This window comes from Diabrotica undecimpunctata, chromosome 5 (genome assembly GCF_040954645.1).
Source record: "Diabrotica undecimpunctata isolate CICGRU chromosome 5, icDiaUnde3, whole genome shotgun sequence".
Lineage (NCBI taxonomy): Eukaryota > Metazoa > Arthropoda > Insecta > Coleoptera > Chrysomelidae > Diabrotica > Diabrotica undecimpunctata.
The window spans coordinates 46260668-46284795 of NC_092807.1; the positions used below are offsets into that span (position 1 = coordinate 46260668).

The 24128-nt window shown below is 35.7% G+C and overlaps 1 protein-coding gene across 8 annotated transcripts in view; it reads left to right on the forward strand.

Annotated features, from left to right (window-relative positions):
* Positions 1-24128, forward strand: part of LOC140441291 (uncharacterized) — a 345941-nt gene that overhangs the window by 270543 nt on the left and 51270 nt on the right. For all 8 annotated transcript variants that reach the window (XM_072531913.1, XM_072531914.1, XM_072531919.1 and 5 more), the window contains one exon: positions 14070-14253. In XM_072531913.1, the coding sequence (XP_072388014.1) occupies positions 14070-14253 (184 nt within the window). The remainder of the gene's footprint in view (positions 1-14069; positions 14254-24128) is intronic.

A 24128-nucleotide genomic window follows, 5' to 3' on the forward strand; every position in this document is an offset into this window, starting at 1 on the left:
AATCCTACAAACAGCAACTAATTATAAAAACAGGCTGTTACTGGAAATGTGTTATATTACTAACATAAAAAATGTAATAAAGCAGATACGAATCAGCTAAGCAGCATCTACAGCAATATTCTGCAATTCATTTAAGTCAAAATTAAGTCAAAATAAAGAAACTCGTCTATTCCAGTATACACTTTTTGTTGTTTTATGTGTATTTTAACTTATTTTAAAAATTGTCAGTCTAATTGTGAAAGTGTAAAATAAATGTTTGTAAGACAATAAGGAAAAGTATTAAGGAAGACATAAGAAAATACAAAGAAAGACACCAGAATCACAGACAGAAATGAAATAATACTCGTGACTAAATTCTACAGCGAACTATACAAAGCCCCTGAAACACAGTTTCCGGGTGACTTGGCTGTTTTATTTGTTTGTTTCTGGTCCATTCTGACTCATGAAAATCTAGGATATGGATGCTCACTTTCTGCGGAGCTCTGCATACCGGGAAAAGGCTAATTAAGCCTAGGTATGGCTTGATACACGGAATTGAGCCGTGTTTGCAGAATTACTGACCACGACCGTATATGAAGTGCACCTACCACTCGACAGCGTCTCACGGCTCTCGGAGGGTTGCATACGCGATTTTCCAATAACAAATACCTTTTTTTAATTTAGTAGTGTTTATATTTTCCATAAATTTCTAAGCACTGCTCGTTAGTCATTCCTTAAAAAACATGCAATAATACATTATAAATGTTTTCCGATAACTTTTAATAAATTATGCGCTTATAACCTAAATTATAAATAAAAAATCTCGTTAGCGTAGCTGTCTGTTTATTTCATTGATTTCGTACAATACGAGTAATACAAACAAAAGCGTCGTTGTCGGCACATCCAAGGTTGTCCTGTAAATAGTAGAACTACATGAATTGGAACAATTGAAACTTCCTCATTTAGAATATAATTTAGTGTCATTGCATTCTGTAATGGCTTTTGATGTGGTGCTCATCGACTTGAAAATTGTAAACATGGTTATTATGCAACTTTATATGGAAATTTTTTTATAGGTAGAAAACAAATATGTTTTTAATACATCTACTAACCTCAATTTTCGAAAATGAAAATATTTACACTGAACAATAATATATATGATTATATTGTATAATGGATACATAAATCCTTAATATTATATGGTTGGAAATTCAAGAAATGAAGATATTTCATATACTTTCTTTGCAATGCATTAAATGTTTAATATTACATAATACCACCGAATATAGACGTCATAGAAGGTTATGGAGATTTTTTTCGTTTTAAACGAATATAAAAAAGGTTTGTAACCCGGTCAATAGGAGCGCTTGTAACCAAATTATTGGCACATGCCATACACACTTCTGACAATTACTCTATATGATTTGGTCGATTGGTAAAAGTCGCGGTTATATGTGGATCATGGATAAGGGATGGAAAGCAGATCGATTTTTTATATTTTTTAATACAGTTTTACTTTTATATTACACAATTTTTATATATAAATTACAAAAAAAAAATAAATATCAGAAAATCGTAGGTACACATACAGTATTAATAATTTTTTTGGCGGCAACGATATCTGAATATTTATTTATACTTATCCATGCAGAGAATAGCGCCAATCATTCAGTTTGTAACAATATATGTACCAATGTATAACAGTGGACTCGCTAGCTATAAATTCTTCTTATGGTGCCTATCCGTTACGGATGTTGGACACTAACATGGCTATTCTGACTTTGTTGACTGCTGCCCTGAAAAGTCCGGTAGTGGTTAAGTTAAACCATTTTCGCAGGTTTTGCAGCCAGGATATTCTTCTTCGTCCTGGACCTCTTTTCCCATGCACTTTACTTTGAAGTACGGTCCGTAGTACTTCTTCGTTGGTAACTCGTTGGCATTTTAGTAAACGAACTTTTATTTCCAATTTTATATCGTGGCTGTTAAAGATTTTTTTTTCATTTTAACGAAAGCTGATCTTTCTCGATCCTTCGAATAGCCTTCTCGATCCTTATCTTAATTTCCGTCGATTGGTCCCACTGTTCATTTAAGTTTGCACCCAGATAACAAAAGTTGGTGATTTGTGTTATAGGTTGTTAGTAAACTAGTAATTGACCAGGTGGTATCCTATTTTTGCTTATAACCATGTATTTGGTTTTTTGATGTTAAAATCAAGCCCAAACGTGCTACTTACTTCTGCCACCCTGGAGAAACTGTCTGCAAAAATTATAGTATCATCAGCGTATCTTATGTTGTTTAATCGTTCTCCGTTTATAAGTATTCCCTCGTCTATGTAAGTTAGCGCTAGGTTCATAATGTGCTCTGAATATGTATTGAACAATAATGGGGACAATATACATCCCTGTCGCACACCTCTTTTTATCTTTATGTCGTCTGTAAACTGATCCCCAACTCTAACAGCTGCAGTTTGTTCGTAATAGATATTGTATAGCTATAAGAGCTAGCTATAACATTGGATGTTAATTGTTTAGGCTTCCACTATTATGTCTCTCAGGTGTAGCTCCATCTGATCTTAAACGCCGTCTACATTCTCAATCGAGCTCGTTCGGACGAAGTATCGAAGTGAAGTTAATCGAGACGGGGTTACTCTCTACATACTCGTTGAATTGCCGAGAAAACTCAGTCGGTGTCGGTAGGCAGGCTTTATTGCACTAGCAATGATATCGAGTATGTGAAGTCGAGTAATGTAGTGTGACACTTCGTATTCGAACTTCGGGCTCTTTGACTCGGACGCGAAAAACCGACACAGAACGGAAGTAGAACGAGGCGAAGCGAAGTCGCATGAAGTACCTGTCTACACTCTCGTAGTCGCTGAACTTCGATCAATTTCGCGAGTAGTATAGTGACCGCTTTAAAGGCAAATCTAAACAATGAGAAATTTTGGCGGGAACAAATAAAAGATAACAGATAAAAGCTTTACAATTAAAGATGAAAAAATGATACTTATGGCACAATATATTTCTGTCACATCTGGAGGTAAGGTGAAGTTGCAGTTGAATACAGTTTCAGGTAGATGTTGGCCTCATATAGCTGAAAGTAGTATTAACTATAGTTGTAGTATACTCCCGCAAAGAAATAATGAAATGAGTCATACGCGTAATGTCGTAAATCATCGTGTAATTTAGCTGTCCTTATGAGTTTTACCAAGAAGCGTATCAGTAGATTAGATTAGATTAGATTAGATTAAGAGAGGTGGCCTTTCGGCCTATTCGACTGCGACCTTTTCAGATCTATTGTGGTCCTCTAGTCCTAGATAACATTCTCTGGCCTGACCCTTTTTATAAAGTCTAGTAGCTTCGAGACTGTACCTTCCATGTAGCTATTTGCCGGTGGATTTTCTTCTCCTAATGCAAAGGACCGCATATTTGCCAGACTGTCACACTGACATAAAATGTTCTCTGGTGTTTCTTTTTCAAGGTGACAGAATCTGCACAGGTCATCATCTGATAGTCCCATCAGCTTCAAGTGCCTATTTAGCTTACAGTGCCCTGTTAGAAGACCTACTATGACCTTGACTGTTTTCCTGTCTTTGCTTATTAGGTCTGCCGTAAATTTTGGGAAATGTTCTCTAATGAACTGTTTCGCCTGTCTTTGTCCTGGTGAATTCCTCCACCATTCCAGAGATTTGTGAGCTACCCACTTCCTTGTAGCCGTTCTTGTTACTGATTTTGCAACTCCGCAGAAGGGTTCCGATCCAATGAATGGCAATAATGAGCCTTGTTTGGCCATTTCATCTTCTTTTTCATTGCCCTTATGACCCTCGTGCCCCGGTACCCAGGCTACCGTAACCTTGCTACGGTCTCCTAGTTTATTTAGGGCACACACGCAATCCCATACTAGCTTAGAATTGACCTCTACAGAATTGAGTGCCTTAAGCGCTGCCTGACTATCTGTGAAGATGGCAACTGAACAGAGCGTTCTTTCCTGCCTTTTTATTTCTTCCACGCAGTGATGGATTGCAGTTATTTCCGTCTGGAAAACTGTCACATCCTTAGATAGACTTACCGGGAAATCTATCCCTTGATTTGTCCCTACTATGCCGGCTCCCACACCCTCCGATGTTTTTGAGCCATCCGTGTACCAGGTAGCAGCAGCTTGTATGGGTACACCTTTATTCCAGTCTTCCCTGCCTGGTATCTTAATTGTGAACTTATTGTTAAAGCTATATCTCGAAACTGTTGCATCGATAGGTTTCCCCATCACAATATCGGCTTTTAGCTCCTCGATTAGCCCCCTGTTGTCAGTACCATGTATCTGGCTTATATGTCGCTGACTATGGATTAATCTGTGCATCACGGATCTGGCTTCGCCCTGTATAAAGATGTGAAGTGGTGGTAGATTCAACAGGACTTCCAGCGATACAGTAGGAGTTGTTTTTAAGGCCCCCGTAATACACAAGCATGCTAGCCTTTGTGTATTACCTAGCAGCCTTATTGCTCCCACTTGCTGCGTCTTTGTCCACCACGTCACCGAGCCATAGGTTATCATGGGTCTAATAACCCTTGTATGTAATTATAGAGTCATTTTGGGGTTAAGTCCCCAATTCTTACCGCACATTCTTCTACATCTGCCCAAGGACATAGTAGCTTTCTGTGTGGTTTTTTAGAATGTGAATATTCCATGTAAGCCTATGATCAAAATAATATCATCATCATCCTCAATCGGCCCTGAGTTGTCCATTTGTTGTCCAGCCTCCTCTAGACTTTTCCATCTGCTTCTGTTCTGCGCCTCTGCTATCCAATTGGTCACGATTCTTTTGAGGTCGTCGGTCCATCGCGTTGGGGGTCTTCCTCGGCTTCGCTTGTCAGCCCGTGGTCTCCACTCAAGCAATTTTTTTGTCCAACTGTCGTCTTTTATTCTTGCAACATGTCCTGCCCATCTCCATTTTTGCCTTGTAATATGTTCGATAATGTCTTCCACTCCGGTTCGTCTACGAACTTCCTCATTTCTTATTCTATTTCTTAAGCTTATTCCAAGCATTGATCTCTCCATCTTTCGTTGTGTCCTTCTCAATTTTTCGGCTGATGTTTTTGTGAGAGTTAAGGTTTCTGCTCCGTATGTGAGGACTGGTAGAACGCACTGGTTAAAAGCTTTCCTTTTTAAATGGATCGGTATATTTGTTTTAAATACGTCTCTCATTTTTCCGAATGCAGCCCAACCCAGACTTATTCTTCTGAGTAGCTCGCATGTTTGATTATCTCGCGTTAACCTTATTTCGTGACCCAAATACACATATTTTTCCACAAGTTCTATGGGCGACTTTTCGATTTCTATTAGCTCATTGGGGACGAGATTGGTCATCATTTTTGTTTTTCAAATGATCAAAATATACCCCACGGTATTTTGTTTCTTTGGCAAATGAAATCTCTGTTCTTTCCAGCACCGGTGGTTTTAGGTCTTGTAGTGCTGTTTTTTTGGTGAAGTTGACAATGTGTGTTTTCTGAGCATTGACTATCAGTCTCTCTTGTTTACACCAGTCGTCAACTATATTTAGGGCTGCTTGCATTCTCTCGAGACACTACCTGAGCAAACCTGCCCCTGACAACGATTGCTATATCGTCAGCATATCCTAGACAATAAAAGCCTTCTGTGGACAGATTTCTGAGGAGATCATCTACCAAGGTTGCCCAAAGTAGATGAGACAGAACTCCTCCTTGTGGACAGCCTCCGCCTACTTTTGCTTTGATGGTTGCTTTAGAAAGAGTGGACATTACTGTCCTATTCTCCAGGGATGCCCTTATCCATCTGCATATTACCGTGCGCCTCGTCTATTCATAGCCCTTATCAAAGAGCTGGTGGTAACATTATTAAATGCCCCTTCTATATCTAAAAAAGCGGCCATTGCTATCTCTTTGTCTTCCATTGACTTTGAGATAAGCCTATTTAGATCATCCAACGCAGAGTCCGTAGATTTACCAGGTTGGTATGCATATTGACGATTGCTTATAGGATTATCTTTTAGAAGTTCGTCTCTGATATATCTACCTATATGACTTTGGTCACCTACCTGGTTTACCTACCCAAGGCAAGTATATGACTTTGACCTTTTGCCATATTTCTGGTACGACCCCCCATGCTACACTGGCTTTGAGGAGCTTGCATAGGTGTGGTATCAATACCTCTAATCCAATATGCAACAGTGTTGGATATATGCCATCTATCCCTGGAGACTTATATGGCCGAAACTTATTTATAGCCCATCTAATTCTGTTTGGTCTTGTGATTTGAACTTGAATTTGGGACCTTGAGGAATTCAAAAATCATTTTTTTACTTCTCCTCTTTACTTCTAATCTCAGCCTTAAAAATAGTAACTTTGAATTTTTCGGTTTTAAATTATTTGTAACTCGAACACGATCAAGTCAGACTTATTTTGTTTAAAATGGTCCAAAAAATTCAAAAACAATTTGTCGGGGCCAAAAAATTAATCGTTACAATTTGTTAAAATTGATATTAAAATTAATCCAAAAAATAATAGAACAAAACAGAATTCCTCAAGAATAGAGATCAAGCATCCTAATACGTCTCTTCAAAAAAGGAGACAAATGAGACCCGGAAATTTACAGAGGAATTAATCTATTAAACACAACACTAAAATTAACAAACAAAGTGATAACAAATAACTAGCAGAAGAACAACAAGGTTTTAGGACAGGAGATCATGCACCGATGCTATATTTATAATGGGGCAAGTGCAAGAGAAATCATATACAACAGACCGGCATATCTATGTTTCGTGGACCTTAACAAGGCATTTGACCGGGTCAAATTAAAAGACGTTATACATTTACTGTACGCAAGAGAGATACCTCTAGGAATAATCAAAACTATCGAAAATAACTACCAAAACAACACAATAAAAGTAAAAGTAGAAAAAGAACTAACCCATCCTATTGAAGTTGGCAATGGGATAAGACAGAGAGATTCCCTGAGTCCTTGATAATGGATGAAATAATAAAAAAGTAAGAACTAAAAAAGAATACCAAATGGGAGAAAAACAACTTAAAATAATCTGCTATGCAGACGACGCAATACTACTCTCTCAAAGTGAAGATGATTTACAACGTATGCTGTACCAATTTAATCTTTTTCCCCAAAAAAGGCAAAATGCATGGTTACAACAGCAAATTTACTAAGATTTAAATCTGAGCTGGAAGGTCAGATAATAGAACAAGTGATTTAGTTTAAATATCTAGGCATCACATTATATAGCTACGGAAAGCTCGAAACTGAAGAGTGAGAAATAAAACTATCGGGAAAGAAACGAAAGGCAGAATTTACAAAACAGTCATCAGACCAATAATGACATACGCGGCAGAAACAAGACCTGACACAGAGAGGACAAAAAGGATGTTAGAAACAGCAGAGATGAAAACACTTAGAAAAATTGATGGTAAGACACTATGGGACAGAGCTAGAAGTACAGATATACGACGTAGATGCAAGGTGGAGAATCACGAATTTGGTAAGAAATATAAGAATAGAATGGAACAATCATATAAGCCGAATGACAACAAATAGAGTAGTAAAAACAGCAAGAGACGGTTCCCCAATAGGAAGACGAGCAGTAGGAAGACCACGAAAACGATGGAACGACAACTTACTGGAAGCACATTAAAAAACAGACAGAGTAATATCTATATAAAAAGAAGAAAAAGAAGAGAAGAATTTGTTAAAAAAAATTGTTTAAACAAATTTGAACAACTTTTCGCCTGGACGACCTCTTGAATCTTATTTTGGGATATCGTATGAAAGTGATTATGCAAAAAAATCTCATGGGAATATTTTTCCGAACGAACGCGAGCTTTTCGCCTTGTCTAATTGCAAAACATTGGTGTTGGTACTTTTTAAATTTTTTTGTTTTAAAAATTACGCGATACTTTTTGTGAGGCTGTATAAATTGTATTTTAACTCGCGCTTTGCCCTAAAACTAAAACATCTGGTTGTTGTGAGTACTACAAACTATTATTAATTGATATTTATATTTTAGACACAGTCACACAGTGGTTAAGACTGTTTTTATTATATTGCGTCGTCCAATGTGCGACGCAAAATTAATTATGAATTACAGAAATATAACAAACAAATATCGCGTGATATATTTCGTAACCTTCTGCAAAACTTATTTTTGCAAATATGTTTTTCTTTCAAAAGGTTAAAAGCACCCTGGTATACGTTTACACAGATTGTAGCTCTCATGAAAACATTAACAGCGCTCGTAATTATTTTGCAGAGCAAAGCTAGTGGTTTTGAATTTTCATCACGCGATCGAAATGCCTTGCGGTAAATAAATTACAGCTTTATTACCGGCCGTCGCCTCACCTCAAAAATGCACAAAAGCTGGAAATTTAAAGCGAAAATAGGTTTCATGGTACACGAGTTCATGTCGATGATATCCAGTGGCAGGATAGGTACGATAATGTTAAATTTAATATACACAAATTAAGAACGTAGTCATCTAAACAAAAATTGTAACATTTCCATATCATTAAAACTGACATAAATATGATATGACAAATATATGTTTAAAAGAAAAACAAAAGTTGAACATACAGTAAAACCAAAGTTATATTTACTAGTAAAAAAAAGTACGAAAAGCATGAAAATTTTTGAACTCATCCATATTATGATTGAGAAATTCTTCTCGTAGCATACAACGCGGGTGGGTCTTTACTGAGTGCACCCATCTCACACGGTCGTTCGTGATAGTTGGCCGTCCATTGTTTTTAAATTTGACCATTGTTATCTCTCCACTACTTCTTACTACTTTTTCCAGATTCCATTATATATCTGCTCCTTTTTAATGAAATGACAGAACTGACCTGACCTTGTCCTTAAGACGTATATAATCTTCCATAGCACTCATATTATCGTCTTCCTGATGTATGAAAAACCGATGAAGAACTCTTGCCGCATCCAATGCCTGCTGAGGGGTCGGAGCTGGTTCTAGCTATGCTTCCACTTTAGGATCACTGTTTTCTTCTTTATTTATCCGAAACTGTTTGTGGGATGTCCTCGTCAGAAAGTCCAGAGGTTGTAGCTACATTTTCATCAACTTCTTTGAAATCTGCTAGCTCTTTCAATCCGTAGGTGATTGGTAGTTCAAACTGTCTGCCCCAAACAGGATAAAGGATAAAAGATGGAACCACGAAATACAACAATATAGAGCATGGTTAGGAAAGAGAAGCAGAGGAAGGCCGAAAATGAGATGGGCTGATGACATTAAGAAGATCGGAGATAACAAATGGAAGCAAGTGGCCCAAAATAGAAAACAATGGGGGAGGCCTATGTCCAAAGTTGGATTACTTAAGGTTGAAGAAGAAAAGGAAGTCCTAAACAGAGAACGGCAGGTCATCTTCACCTCAGTCAATCCTTGATCTTCCAGATATCCTGCGTGTTTGAAGGAATGTTTTATCGTATTGCTCGTCACCTCGTCCCAGGATTTACTAATCTTTAGGATGGCGTCAAGAACGTTTAGTTTGAGATTGTCATTTTTCTCAACCAATTCCATCAAAAGTCTTCTCCTGTAATGGCTTTTTAAACTCTGATGCACTTTGGTCCACGGGCTGAACGACACTCGTTGTGTTTGCTGGCAGGGAACAAAGTTCAATCTTTTGAAGGTCGCACAGTACAGGATAAGCAGGACAATTGTCTATAAGCAGAAGATTTTTTTCCTTTTAAGCTCGACATCCTTTTTCTTAACGATTTTTCAAAAATTTCCGAAGTCTTCCACGCACTCTTGATTGCTTTGTAGGTCGCGGGTAGATTTTTGATTTTTTTTTAAAGCAACGTGGATTTTTTGACTTCACTATCACTAATAATTTTCTCTTCACTGAACCTGTCATGTTTGCGGCAACTAAAATCGTAATGCGTTCCTTAGAGACCTTTCCACCGACGCACTTTTCCGATTTAAATTTTGAGTACCAGGTCACACGTTTTCTAGCCAATCATCCGTTACGTTTTTGTTAACATCGCGAGTCTCTCCGCTAATATGGCCATAGTTGATCTTGTGCCGCAGCTTTAACTTGCTCAGCCAACCCTCAGATGCCTTTAAATTTTCAATTCCAAGCTCAGTTGCAAAAGCTTTTGTCCAGACCACATGCTTAGAAAGTGGAATATGGTCGATACGCTGCTGCTGCTGGAACCACTGAAGCATATCGCGATCTATACAGTTCTACAATGACCTTGCCACTCGTGACTTAGGTGGGCTGGGCTTTAAAAACACTTTTGCCATCGTTTATTGAACGCTGAAAAGTCATCACTACAATATCGGTATAGAGAAAGAATTAATACATTGTCCTTATAACGAACCAAACAACGTTTACTATTTTCATCATTATAGGGGAATTATCGTTATATAGGGAATCGTTATAAAGAGGGACTAAAAGGCATTAAAAATATTGTATAGAAAATGCGGAACAATGGGCAAACCAGTAAAAGAGAATATATTACGTATTTTTCGCAGATGACCAAGTCATCTTTGCACAAGACAGGGAGGACATGGAATATATGATAAGGAAATTAAAGGAAGAATATGAGCTATAAGAACTTACAATAAGCACTTGTAAGACCGAATACTTATGTAGGTATTAGATCCGGGGTTGCAGATTTGAACTTAAGTTTACAAGAAGAGACTATTAAAAGTTATTAAAACTTTTAAGTATTTATGGTCAATAATAAGCCGTGGTACTTTTACGAAAGATATAGAAAGAAGAAAAGCACGGGGAAAACAGGCCACGAAAACACTCCATGAAGTCATATGGAACAACACTCTTACCAAAGAAAACAAAAAGAGGATCTTTCAGAGAATTGTGCTAAATATTCTCCTATCTGGAGCGGAAGTATGGCCAATGAAAACAACAATACGAAACACAATAAGGACAGTTGAATTGAACTTTATAAGAAGATGTTTAGAAATCATCAGAAAGGATAGAATCAGAACAGAGGAAATATGGAACAAAATGGAAGTAGAATGCTCAATTACAAAACAGTTGGAAAACAGAGCTCTCTTGTGGTCCTGATATGAGATGGAAAACGTACATAGAAAATGCTATGATAGACAGAGACCTCAGAGAAGGTGACTGGGAGAATAGAGTTAGTTCTGTGGAGGACAAAAATTCGATGAGATCTGTGCGATCTCATAATGGAAGCAAGCCGAACAAGAAGAAAGAATAAGAAGAATATCCCAATTTACCAAACGCCACCCAAGTTAACCTTGATCTTCTTTGTTTGTGGTCCCATGTTCTTTGTTGATTTTGATTAGTTGTCCCAAACATATAAACATACTCATTGACATGTTTGATCATCTGTTTTTCCATTTTAATAGTTGTCTTCTTCTGCATTTGTCAGCTTAGTTTCAGTTTAGCCCAACGATCTTTGCTGTCAAAAGCTTTCTGGAAATCGATAAATGCTACAAAAAGGGAAATGCAGTATTCGTTAGCTTTTTCGAATTTTCATTATTAGTACGGTTTGCTTATACTAAATTCTTTTTTGAACACAAACTATTCATGACTATTCGTCAGTATTTTTAAGTAATTTATATCTTTTTTATACATAATTATTCGCAGTGTATCCAGTCCATCCAACATAAATCGCTACCAGAAAAATCCTTCAAGTTCTAGCATAAATAGGTGCACCAACCATACATAGTCAGCTCTATCGTATAGGTCGATATCGTATTTAAATTAAAAAAAAAAAGCTGGATGCCAATGTGGTTTCTGACTATATTGAATTTTACAATGGTACAAGTTTGAACGCCTTAAAAAGGAAACTCGCTGCGTCAGTGCCAGTCTGCGTCAATAATTCTTTGATCATTGATCATATTAGAAAACATACAGTGGCGGCGCTGCGGTATGAAACCTTAATAATTATCATTGCTACAGCGTGTTTTAACTGCAGTGGCGAGCAGTTCCACGAAATAATTTATTGCGTAGACGTAGACAATGGAAATATACTCCTTTTACTCTATGACTGCCGATATGTAATTACGATATATGATCAGTAGGCCTCAAACAGAGGGGCGTTAATACTTAATTCCGATCGCTTCTTCTTCTTCTTAAAGTGCCTATCCGTTCCGGATGTTGGCGATCATCACGGCTATCTTTACTTTATTTATTGCAGCGCGGAACAGTTCAGTGGTAGTCGTGTTATACCACTTTCGTAAATTTTGAAGCCAGGAAATGCGTCTTCTTCCCGGTCCGCTCTTACCATTTACTTTCCCTTGGAGAATCAGCTGGAGAAGGCCGTAATGTTCTTGATTTGATCTCCGATCGCTTGAAAAGTAAAAATATTTAATTTTCTTGTATTTTATGTTCAGTAATAATATTGGATTTTACTGTATCAAAGGCAACTTCCTTCAGCTTATTATAGAAGGGAAAATAGAAGGCAGACGCGGCCCGGGCAGACGACAAATGACCTGGCTGCGCAACATAAAATATTGGACAGGATTAGACTTTTAAAGTTTAATAAGGAAAGCCCAAAATAGGGAAGACTTTGCAGAGGTCATCGCCAACCTTCGCTAAGAAGACGGCACCTAAAGAAGAAGAAAGGCAAATAAAATGAATATAATATACATATACAGGGCGTGTTAAAAGAAGTGGGACGGAATATTTCGAATACTCGAAATTATTTGTCGACATCAAATGTTCATCAAGGTCTCTATAAGTCTCTGGTAAATTATACGAATGGTTTTGCATGCAGTTAAATTCGAAAATACTTGCCAAGTTGCTGGTATGTCCAAATTTGAATAAAATACATCCAAGACTTTACTTTCTGCAGACACTGTATTAAATATAACCTTGAAATAAATTGGCACTAAATTACTTCCGAGTTTTCAGCAAAACAAAATGTTTAAACACGTGTAGTCCAGTAATTATTACAAAAGCTATTGAGAATATGCAGTCCAGTAATTAGACCGAAGGTACTTTATCGTTTAACTAAAACACACCACAAAGTCCGAATTGAATTCCCGAAACACTTTTTTGTTACTTCTGTTTAGCAAACGATTTGTCCTATTCACTGTCTGATTTTTCACTATCAGAGTCGTCACTATCTGAATTGTCTTTCCGAATAATTAGAGACCGGACCTCATCTATAACTCGCTCGGTTTGAAAAGACTGAACGATTATGTCTAATACAATTTTGCCATTGTTCTGCCTTTATTTGTTCTTGCGATTCTTTCCATAAACTAAACACGTCATCTGTTTTTTTTGGATGCATGTTTATCATAAAAATTTTTGGCTATACCCCAAACTAACTCAATTGCATTATAGTGACAATAGTAGGGCGGAAGTCGAAGAACTTGTCGACTTGTAATCACTGTTATTTAGTTCATAGATAATCTTTACTGTTCAATAAAAAAAAATAAACTTGGTACAACCTGAATTATCCAAATGCTTGTGTGGTTTGTAGAAAGGATATAATTTTTACCAACTAGGTGCTCGGGCTGGGATTATAGAACGTTGAATCTATTGGCAGCAGAAACATATATCCACCATAAAATATTCCACAAAAAGCACTTATACCAAATAACAGTAATTTTTCGAATTGTTGGGGGTGTCAAGTAATGGCGGCCAACTATACATTCTGGTTTCAGAACACATCATAAACCCATAACTATTTATGGATTAGAATTATTAGATTATGGAGGGAAAGAGAGAGAGAGGGAGGGAGATGAATTGCGGGAAAGTTACGAAACGCTCGAATTTTTGAGGCCAAATTTTTAGGAACTACTATGAACTGCAGTTGGATCCTTGAGGTAATTTAGACGCTTCCGCACTCGGCGGATAGGTGGCACGAGCAACATTAATTTGAATATTTACTAGAAATTATAATAATAAATTTTTAAAATTTTGAAAAATAATTTGAAACTTTTAAAATGGTAATGTGTGTAATCTCAGTAACATCACAAAAGCACATTAAAACAAAATAAAAAAATAATACATTTTAAACCTATATTTTATACTTTGATTTATATTCTGATAATAACAAAACTTTTATTAATGTTTTATTAAAATCAGTTATTTGATCTGCAGGTAGTGCGGAAAAAGGCACTTGTACATTGTGTTGGCCTAGAAGGCGAGGCCCGGGAGCAATAGCTGTAGGACCACCACAATGTCCACACAGCCAGATGTCCAGTACGCGGAGCTCAATAGCTAGTTCTCCGCATAGTCAGTGTCCGACACCTTTGCCATTCCTTGTAAATTCTGGATCTGTAGGGTAAGTTTAATTTCGAGAATATAATAATTTTAAATAAGGTAATTTTCTCGTTTCTAATTACAAAGAATTGGGAGCACTTCGAGTTTCCATGTCTTGTATTTATACATATATACAGAAATATATACCTCTATACATATTTGTATATACAGTATATATAGTTGATAGAATTCTACAAAGAAGCGGGGAACATATGTTTTCTCAAGTATCAAAAGACCTTAGATCAAGGTAAGTGGAATAAACTATGAAACACAATGACAGAGATGGGAGTAGTCATAAGACTGGCTTATTTCACCTATTCTGTTTAATTTATATGGGAAATGGATTATTCGCCACAAATAGTTGAAATGTAGGAATATACTTTTAAGCGAAAAAAACATCGAATCTACACTACGCTGATGATACCACCCTCCTAGATAACGTGTAGGAATAAATAGACAAAGTAGTTTTAAAGGGGAGCAAAATAAGCAAGGAAGCGGGGTTTACAAATCAACACACCAAATAATTAAATGATGGTAATTAGTAGATCAAGACGAAGATATCCTGCCCTGACAATTGTTGGGGGAAATGAGATCGTGAAGGAATTTATATACCTAGGTGCAAAAATCACCAACAATCGTTATTATGAGAATAAAGGTATGGAGAAAGAGAAAGTATGGAAAGATTACGGAATCTCCTGTATTCCACCACGGAATGCTGTATTGTCGACATAGCTTAGCTGACTTCATTCTGATGCCGTGCATACAGAAGTTTTTGCATCTAGATGCAAATAGGTGAATGGTATGCAATCCACTCAATTATTGCGCGATGTAAAGCAGATGTCTCACATTTACTCTAAAAATAAAATCTCAAAATTACTTTGGCGATTAAATAATCCAGTACGGTGATACTGTTATTCTTTCTATGGCTCAACGTCGAAGCTGTTTATATGCCTTTGAAAAAAGTGTGCTTATTTTCTGCTGAAGATTTTCTAATTCGTCTGATTCCAGTTAAAAATGCCAAAGAATATAACACGTGGCCCAAGATATGTACGTAGTAACCATTTTATCCATTGTTGGAAATCGGTGGTCAATCTTGCTTTCATATGCATATGTCTAATTTTTTGCACTTGCTCTTTCCGAGATATTAATATTTTCGCTCATAGTATCGATATTTTGGCCATTTTGCATATTTTTACACAGCTGAATTTTTTCTTTGTCTATATTCTAAAGACTAATGTATCGGATAAAGTTTCAACAATGCGATCTATTTTATTATTTAATGTTATGTTTTTATTATTACAATTTATTGTTTTTATTTATTAATAAAGGTTCTACACTTATAACACTTAAAAGTTTATTTAAAGTCTGTATTTGCACAATCTATCTAATTTATATTACACCAATAATTATATAATTTATGTACATTTATTATAATACGTGTGTTACATTTTAAAACGCGGCGCGATCTTCAAAAACTAACTGTCTTGTTTACAACAAAATTCCTCTTTAAATATAAAACTCCGTTAGTTTCGGAATCCCCTAGAAGCAGACATGAATTGGCTCGAACGTTGGGGAAGACCGGTCGTGGCGGTGTTGACAAGAATTGCCTCGAATGAACGGGAACTCAGGCTGGTTTTTTATCGGAGAGGGACCCATCGGTTATTACCTGCGTCTCCGCCGGCCGGTGTGTGATCTAGAAAATACTTGAATAGAAAAGATATTAGTAATAAATATGTTTACAGTTCTGAGCCATACGATGCGTCATCATCTATTGGAACAATATTTTTGTTTCTGATTATCAACTTATTTTATCATTTTTTGAGTTTTGGAGCCATTTGTATTTAACTTGATTGCGCTCTTGTTGAATTTAAAAGGTTTTTATTCCATGTAAGTTATAAAATCTTACAATCGCTTTTTAATTTTGTCTTCTTCTTTTTATGTAGACATTACTCTATCTGTTTTCAATGTTCCTCCAGTAAGTTGTCGTTTCATTGTTTCCATGGTCTTTCTACTGATTCTTCCGTCATCCTATTGAGGAACTGTCTCTTGCTGTATTTACTACTCTATCTATTTGTTGTCATTCGGCTTATATGATTCTACTCTTCTATTTCTTACCCAGTTCTTGATGTTCTCCACCTTGCATCTAGGTCGTATATCTGTACCTCTAGCTCTGTCCCATAGGGCCTTACCATTAATTTTTCTAAGCGTTTTCATCTCTGCTGTTTCTAACATCCTTTTTGTCCTCTCTGTGGCACGTTGTGTTTCTGCCGCGTATATCATTATTGGTCTGATGACTATTTTGTAAATCTGTTAATGATAAAATTAAATAAGTTAATGATAAATAAAAAACTACAAAACCTGACATGCTAATAATTGGTATACTCTATGTAATTTTTGCATCCTTTCTTAGCAATAACACAAGTGGATCTCGCAAATAATTAAAAAGTGCTCCCAGTAATAAACAATAGCTACTATACAATGGGTAGAATATTGCAACATCCTTTCTGACGACTGACTAGCATTTCATTTCCTTGTTTTTAAAATGTGTACATATCCTGATATTAATTAGTAGTCATCAATGCATATTAAATATTTTCGAGACAGGATTGGCTCTATAAGAACGCCCATTTCATAAAAAACTTATATTATGCATGCGATTTTGATCATTAAACGGTGCTAAATTATTACTAATTCATTATTATTCTCGTCATGCATGCTATTGTATCGTTTTTTGTACATTATTATTATATTTTCATAGACAGTCGAAAGTCGGAGAAGTGTATAATTTAATATTTGGATTGCATCCCCTCAACAAGGGATTGAATTCTATAATTATAATAATTATAATATAGTATTTTTGCCTGAGCGGATTTTTCTGGCGCCAAATGCATCTTTAACCCTGTTTTAGGTAACTAGTGTCGATGCCCAGTCATACACATATAATACAAATAGACTGAGCATTGCAATCGAGTGTTGTTCCCCCAGTGTGACAGAGAAAACTGATGCAAAGCAGTCCCTCAATCCCTTTCTAATGGCCCGGATTTTTTGACCACGTGACCTAAATAATCAATGGGAAGGTCACGTGGTCGATAAACCCGGCGCATTAAAAAGAGATGCAGGAATGTCAGTTTTCTCTGTCGCACTGGAGGAACGGTAATGTACTGCAGCGATCAGTCCATTTGTATTATATGTCTATGTGCCCAGTAGACCAGGGCAGATCTGTTTTGAGATAGATGTGAGAAGTGGAATTCTGATTTTTACAGAAAAACTTGTAATAACTTCAATAATAATAATTGACTTTCCCTCCCTCTCATATAGGTCGGGAATATTAATAAAAAACTTAAAATATTTAAAAATGATAAAAACATAGTTTTTCCTGTTTTCCTTGCTTACTAGTTTAAAACGATTCATTTTCTATAAGACACGACTGGTTAGAAATGTTTTAAGTTATTACTCTTGCTGCAAAATAGCAATAAATACAAAAAGGGGGGAAACATGCCTTTTCTTATTCAATGTTTTTCAATCACATAGGTTACATTTATTATCTTCATAATTCGCCTAGAAAATCTATAATATAATAAAACAGTTCAATTATAATCCATTCAATAAATGTCACATAATAATTATGCAATTTCAATTATTTTTTTTTTAAATTTGAACTTAAATTTGAATTTAAAATCTTGCGCAACAAAAACTAAACCATATTGAAGGCTGCCAATTTTTTTACATATAAAAGATCACTTCAGCTATCCAACGCTCTTATAGAGTTGGAATCGGATTATTTCGGCGGCTTCAGGAATTTAGAATATCTCGGTAACTATTACATAGTTTCAATTAAAATCAGAAAGCGGCGTTCGTAAAGCCTCGAAAAACGCCCCTTTAATAAAGAAGTTGAATTGCGAGCAATAGTTCCTAAGATAGAATCGGTCAAAGTAGAACAGTATTTGTCACGAAGTTGTAAATAGTAGGATGGTAATCTTTGAACCATTACTTTTCTCTTTCGTATGTGCCAACTACAATAAAAACCGTCTAAATCGAATACAAACAGTAAAAGGAAGTAGGGTCAGGCCATGGAGTTGGGGTGTCTACATTGTAAAAATGTCGTGCAGCCTATCCTCCATCTTATGGCATGTTGGACGAGCCACACAGTCTGTAGTCAACATCCCAATGTATGAGCGGCAACGCAAAGTGTATTAATACCCCTACGCTTATGAAACGCACCTATCGGATCATAAGGGCCTTCACATTTCACCCTTGTTCAACTTGTCTTGAATGAAATGTCTTTAATCTTTCTTATTAGCCTCTCTTGGCTAACTCTTGTTTCTTCCGACCCTGAATGGCTATTAGGTTTCCGAGGGCAGACGGATATTTCATAATACACAATTCATCATCCCATCCTATACAACATAAATTGGCAGATATCATGTTATTATCATGTTATGATAATAACATGTTATCTGCCAATTATATACGTTACATAGATTAATAGAAATTCCCGTAGAAATTAATAGAAATATCAAAATACAGCTTCGAGATAGAATTATCATTAGACAAATAGCAGTAAACAATGGGTACAGCGAACAATGGTTCTATCGTATTCGGATTTCTTTGTCTTATGCGGCCTTTTAGCTGATCCCACATGTGCTCCATTGGATTTAAATCTGGGCTAAATGGTTGTGTTAACCAATCTTCGAATTTTGATTTCATCAAGATAATTACTCACTATTGGCAGCGACATGTAGTCGAGCATTATCGTGCATTAACATGCATCTGTCATATCCAATGTAACCAACATATGGCAAAATATGATCTTGCAGGATGTTTTGTCTCTCCCAACTAATACCTCCCCAAAGCCTTATGCCAGAAAAAGAAAGTTTTTCCAGTTGTCGATATCCCACTGAATATGTGTTGCAAATTTTAAACGACGAGCTTTATGATGTTGGGGAAGACGTGGAACTTTAGCAGGTCGTCTAGGCTTTAAGTTTGCTTCTTTTAATCTTCATCTAATTTTTTTGAACTCACTTTAACTTGTCTAACATTTGGTAGCTCATTTCTGAAGTGCATCGATGTCAATGAGCGATTAATGTACAATTAGATTAGATTAATATTAGAATGTAGAATAGTGGTAACTTTTTGAAGTATTCGAAACTGTATATTGACTCCTGACACGTCGTGCGATATTTTTTTGTGTATATCCTTCCCCGTACAAAATTACAATCTGTGTTGCTTGGGCTTTATCGCAGTGTCGAATCGGTGGCATACTTGTTTTAAACTTAGTTAAATTAAATCAATATTTAATTACACTTAATAAATTAAACTAGAAATAACCGAAATACTTTGGTTATTGGTTTCCTTTATATGAAAGTTTTTTATGATAAAATACACGAATGACACTACACGCTGAATAACCATCAAAACAAACGTCAAAATATTTCAAACCAATTGAGTACTTCAGCTTACTATATGAGTAACAACAGTAATAGAAAATTATTTTGTGTAATATATTAGTGACTATAAAAAAATTTTAACATTTTAAAATATTTGATATTTTTGTCCATGAGTTTATATATATATATATATATATATATATATATATATATAATATATATATATATATATATATATATATATATATATATATATACATATATATATATATATATATATATATATATATATATATATATATATATATATATATATATATATATAGACACGACAAGAAGAAGAAGACAATGGTGAGAAAAAAATACACTAAAAGTGAGAAACTACGACAATATACTTTGTTACGCGGCCAGTTTGCCAGTTTCAGTCTGAAACTTTGTTAAATTCATCTCATATAACATTATCATTTACAAAACAACCCATTTATAATTATTCAGGTCAATCTATCTATTAAACGATCAATATCCAATTAAAATGTAATTACCAGAATAATCTCATGAATATTCAAATTCAGTAACACATTCCCTATTACATTAATATTCATTATTATACATGGATAGGGAATATTCTATACTGCCAAATTTTATTAAATACTAATAACTTTTTAGGTTACTTGTGAAATACGTGATGATTAAGTTTGAACTACGTAATTTTATTTACGAGATCCATAGTTAATTTTATTCGTTTCTTTGGTTTTCAGAGATAACTCAGAGATCTAAAACTTGCATCAAAAGATCTGATTTTAAATGTTTGCACTTCTAGTATGCAAAAAACTTAAATTTATTTAGATTAAAAAGAAATTAAATATTCCATTTAATTCACCAACACCAACACTTTGTAAAAATATCCTATACTTTTAATATATTAGTTATTCTTATGCAACTTTACTATGTTATGCAAATAGAGCATAACAACCGTATACACACCACTTCAAACAATAGGTTCAACGTTAATACACAGAAAGTACATTTTTTCATTAGAAAATCCAGTAGCGAATAAATATCCACCAGACTATTACGGAGAATTACGGAGACCATATGATAATGACTTCTGATCATATGGTACCCAGATACAGACCTAAAGTACCTTTTCATGTCAACATCTACCCATATGATTGACGGAGCAGAGGTAACTTAGGCTGTAGGGTTGTACCTGGCAGACAGATAAATTTAATGAGGTGGAATTCCACTGCGACCGTTGCAAATCTATCGTGGTGCTCTAATCCTAGATTACACTCTGGAATAACACTTTTTAAAAGGTCTGAACCTTCCATGTAGCTCTTTGCCGATGGCTTTTCTTCGCCTAATAAAAAGAACCGCACATTTGCAGGTTATCGCTCTGACACAAAATATGCTCTGCTGTCACCTCTAGGTGACATAATCTGCATGGATCATTGTCTGCCAATACCATCAGTTTCAACTACCTATTCGGCTTACAGTGCCCTATTAATAGACCTACTATGGCTGTGACTTTTCTCCTGTCTTTGCTTATTAGGTCTGCTGTACGTTTTGGCGAATGTTTGTTCTGGTGAATTTCTCTACCATTCCAGAGATTTGTGTTCTACTCACTTTCTTGTAGCCATTCTTGTTATTCTCTTTGCAACGTCGCAGAAGAGTTCCGGGACGATGAATGGCATTACCGAGCCTTGTTTTATTATAATTGATACACAGACGTAATACTAAAGCTAATAGTAAGACTAATACTCTAAAGTAACTTAATATTAACACTGCAGAGGCCTGGTTGAAGGAATATTCAATATTGGAGGAAATATAAGCATTAATATTCCCCTACGGGAACACACCTTGTATTCCAGGCAGATTTTTGCAATTTTGCATTGTGCAGGGCTGTCTAGCGGCGTCCGTGTCCTAGTAGGTCCCTACGAGCGAACGGGCGAACCGAATACTGCTAGGCCCCTGGACCCTGGTCCCTGCTTGTCGTAAGAGGCGACTATTAAGATGGAATAAGAGGTGGTGAGCCGTCACCCCAGGTGTCGAGACCGCAGCAACGAACGCAGGTAGCGATCTCTCTTACGCCTATGAATGCAGGTACAGTAACATGGCCAGCGTTTGAGGTGCCGGTGGTTGGTATGGAGGTTACTAGAAGCGAGACGAGTCCTTTAGTCGTAATGATTAACGGGCTGCGCTCTTAGTATTTCAGACAAGCTCACGTGGACCACTCTACTCTCATAAACGTCTAGTCCGACGCTGAACGTGCTTGTAGGACATGCCCACTTTGGAGATGAGTGGTAGAAGAGTAGCCTCCTCGACGGCGACAGGTTCAACGTGCGAGGTCGGAACTTTATTCCTATCTGCGTTCACTGATCCGCCCACACAAAAATAAAGGGCAAGCGTTTGTGTAGCACCACAGGTACTACAAGGAGGGTGGAGCCCACGGTACGGCTACCGTGCCACTCTTATCTGGAGATGGAGTCGAAGGGGCATTGGTTCTGGGATAGATTACCTCCTGGAGGTTTGACAAACTCACATGCGCCCTGTTCTACCCAAATCGGGGCTTATTGAGTTGTCTGAGTTCAGGCACATGAAAATAATTTATAAAAACACTACAAACACTGTCAAAACAAATCTTACAATTGCCAGTAGATGACTCAGTCACCGATCATCGTCTTATAGCAAAAATAAGTCGTGAATAATGTCATACTTGTGCAAAGATCTAGCGAATGGACTTTGCATACATGCCTACTCCTAACAAACATAACCTCAGTTATTATATAAATTTTGTTATAATGTTCGAAATGTACCTTAATTTTTTAGTATGTTTTTTATTAACAAAACTTAAATCTTTCATCATTTATTTAATCATATCTTACATGTGATATCTATAAAAACTACTACTACAGTATCTTGTTTTGTGAGAAGTTACTTTTTATTTTGATCGAAAACCAGTAATAACTCCATTAAATTTCCTGCCATACTTTTTGTTATTATCTAGGCAGACCTACACAATACTTATTATTAATAATATTGATTTTGTTTTCCTCATATTTTATTTAACCAAAAATTACACACTTCATGCTAAAAATGTAGGCTAATTGTTCTTTAATAACATTTAATAGTATATTATTTTTTCATTAAATGCGAGAAAACAAATGTAATTTTCTCTTCAGTTGTTTAGATTCATGAAATAAAAATAAGATAATTTCTTGGTGGAACATTCTAAAATATGGGTCACCAACTTTTCTACAAACGAATATGTTCCTGAATATAAATTATGCTAACATATAATGTTAACAATTACACCTTATATACAGAGTGGCCCAATTAAAACCGATCAGTTAAAATTATTCAATTGTAGAGGTTTTTCCGGAAAACCCCTAGACCAGGGGTGTCCATCATAATTTTGTAGAGGCCCAGATTTAGCATTTTTATAACCGTAGTGTGCCAAAAGAACTACCCAATAGCGAAATTATAGGTAAGCACTCTCCTATCTATTAAAATATAATAAAAATAAGAAACAATGGCAGTTTTACAAATTATTTCACTTAGCTTAGTTAAAACCTAATGAGATGACTGACATCTTTTCAGATTGCACAATGCATCTATGGCAACTGATAGTTTAGAAGTGACTACGCGCAGAATGCCTGTAAGATGGCTGTCTGTTAAAGATAATCTGGTTTTTGATTAATTATGTTTTATGTATGATAAAAGCTGTTCGCGAGTATATGTACTGTCGAATAAGGAAATTTGTTAAAGAGATAATTTGGTAAGGTTTGAGTATTGGTTGGAACTAATACAGTTTTTGTAAAATTCGCATTTTATGTAAAATTTGCATTCAACTCCTTTCATACATATATGAAAATAAAAATATACATTTTCATTAAAATATTGATTCAATCCTTCATTTACTATACTCCTATTACAGGTAAAATGTTTATTAAATGTTAGTAAGTTGTTATTAATTCTGTTTCTCTTTCTGCTATGTCTAACCTATAGCATTACATATGTAATGATTGTGCAGATTGACTCCCAAATAAATTTGTAACGGCGAATGCGTGTATAGAAGTGTAACTTCTACCGGCAGTCCCACTGGATTGCCACACCCGTTTTTTTATAAAATATACTTGTTTATAGAATATAGCATAGTTTCTTCATACATACGATAAAAATATATATGGAAAATTTTATTTTACTCAATTACATTTTAACATTTTTTAACATTCTCAGTAGATTGTAATTCTCAAAATAGAACGATTTCCGAAGTCGAAATTGAAACGTCAAGAAACGTATTTTAAACTTCAATTGTGGCATATGCCCATTCAACTAGTAATGTAGTATGGAAGTTTCATGTGTTATGGTTTAAGTGTTTGTGTTTTGGATTTAACGATGATTTATTCCCCTGCATATTTTTGCAGACTTTTAACAGATAATATTAAATGTTGAACGTTGAAAAAAATATTTAGTTTTTACAAAATAAATTTACATTAATCCCTTTGTA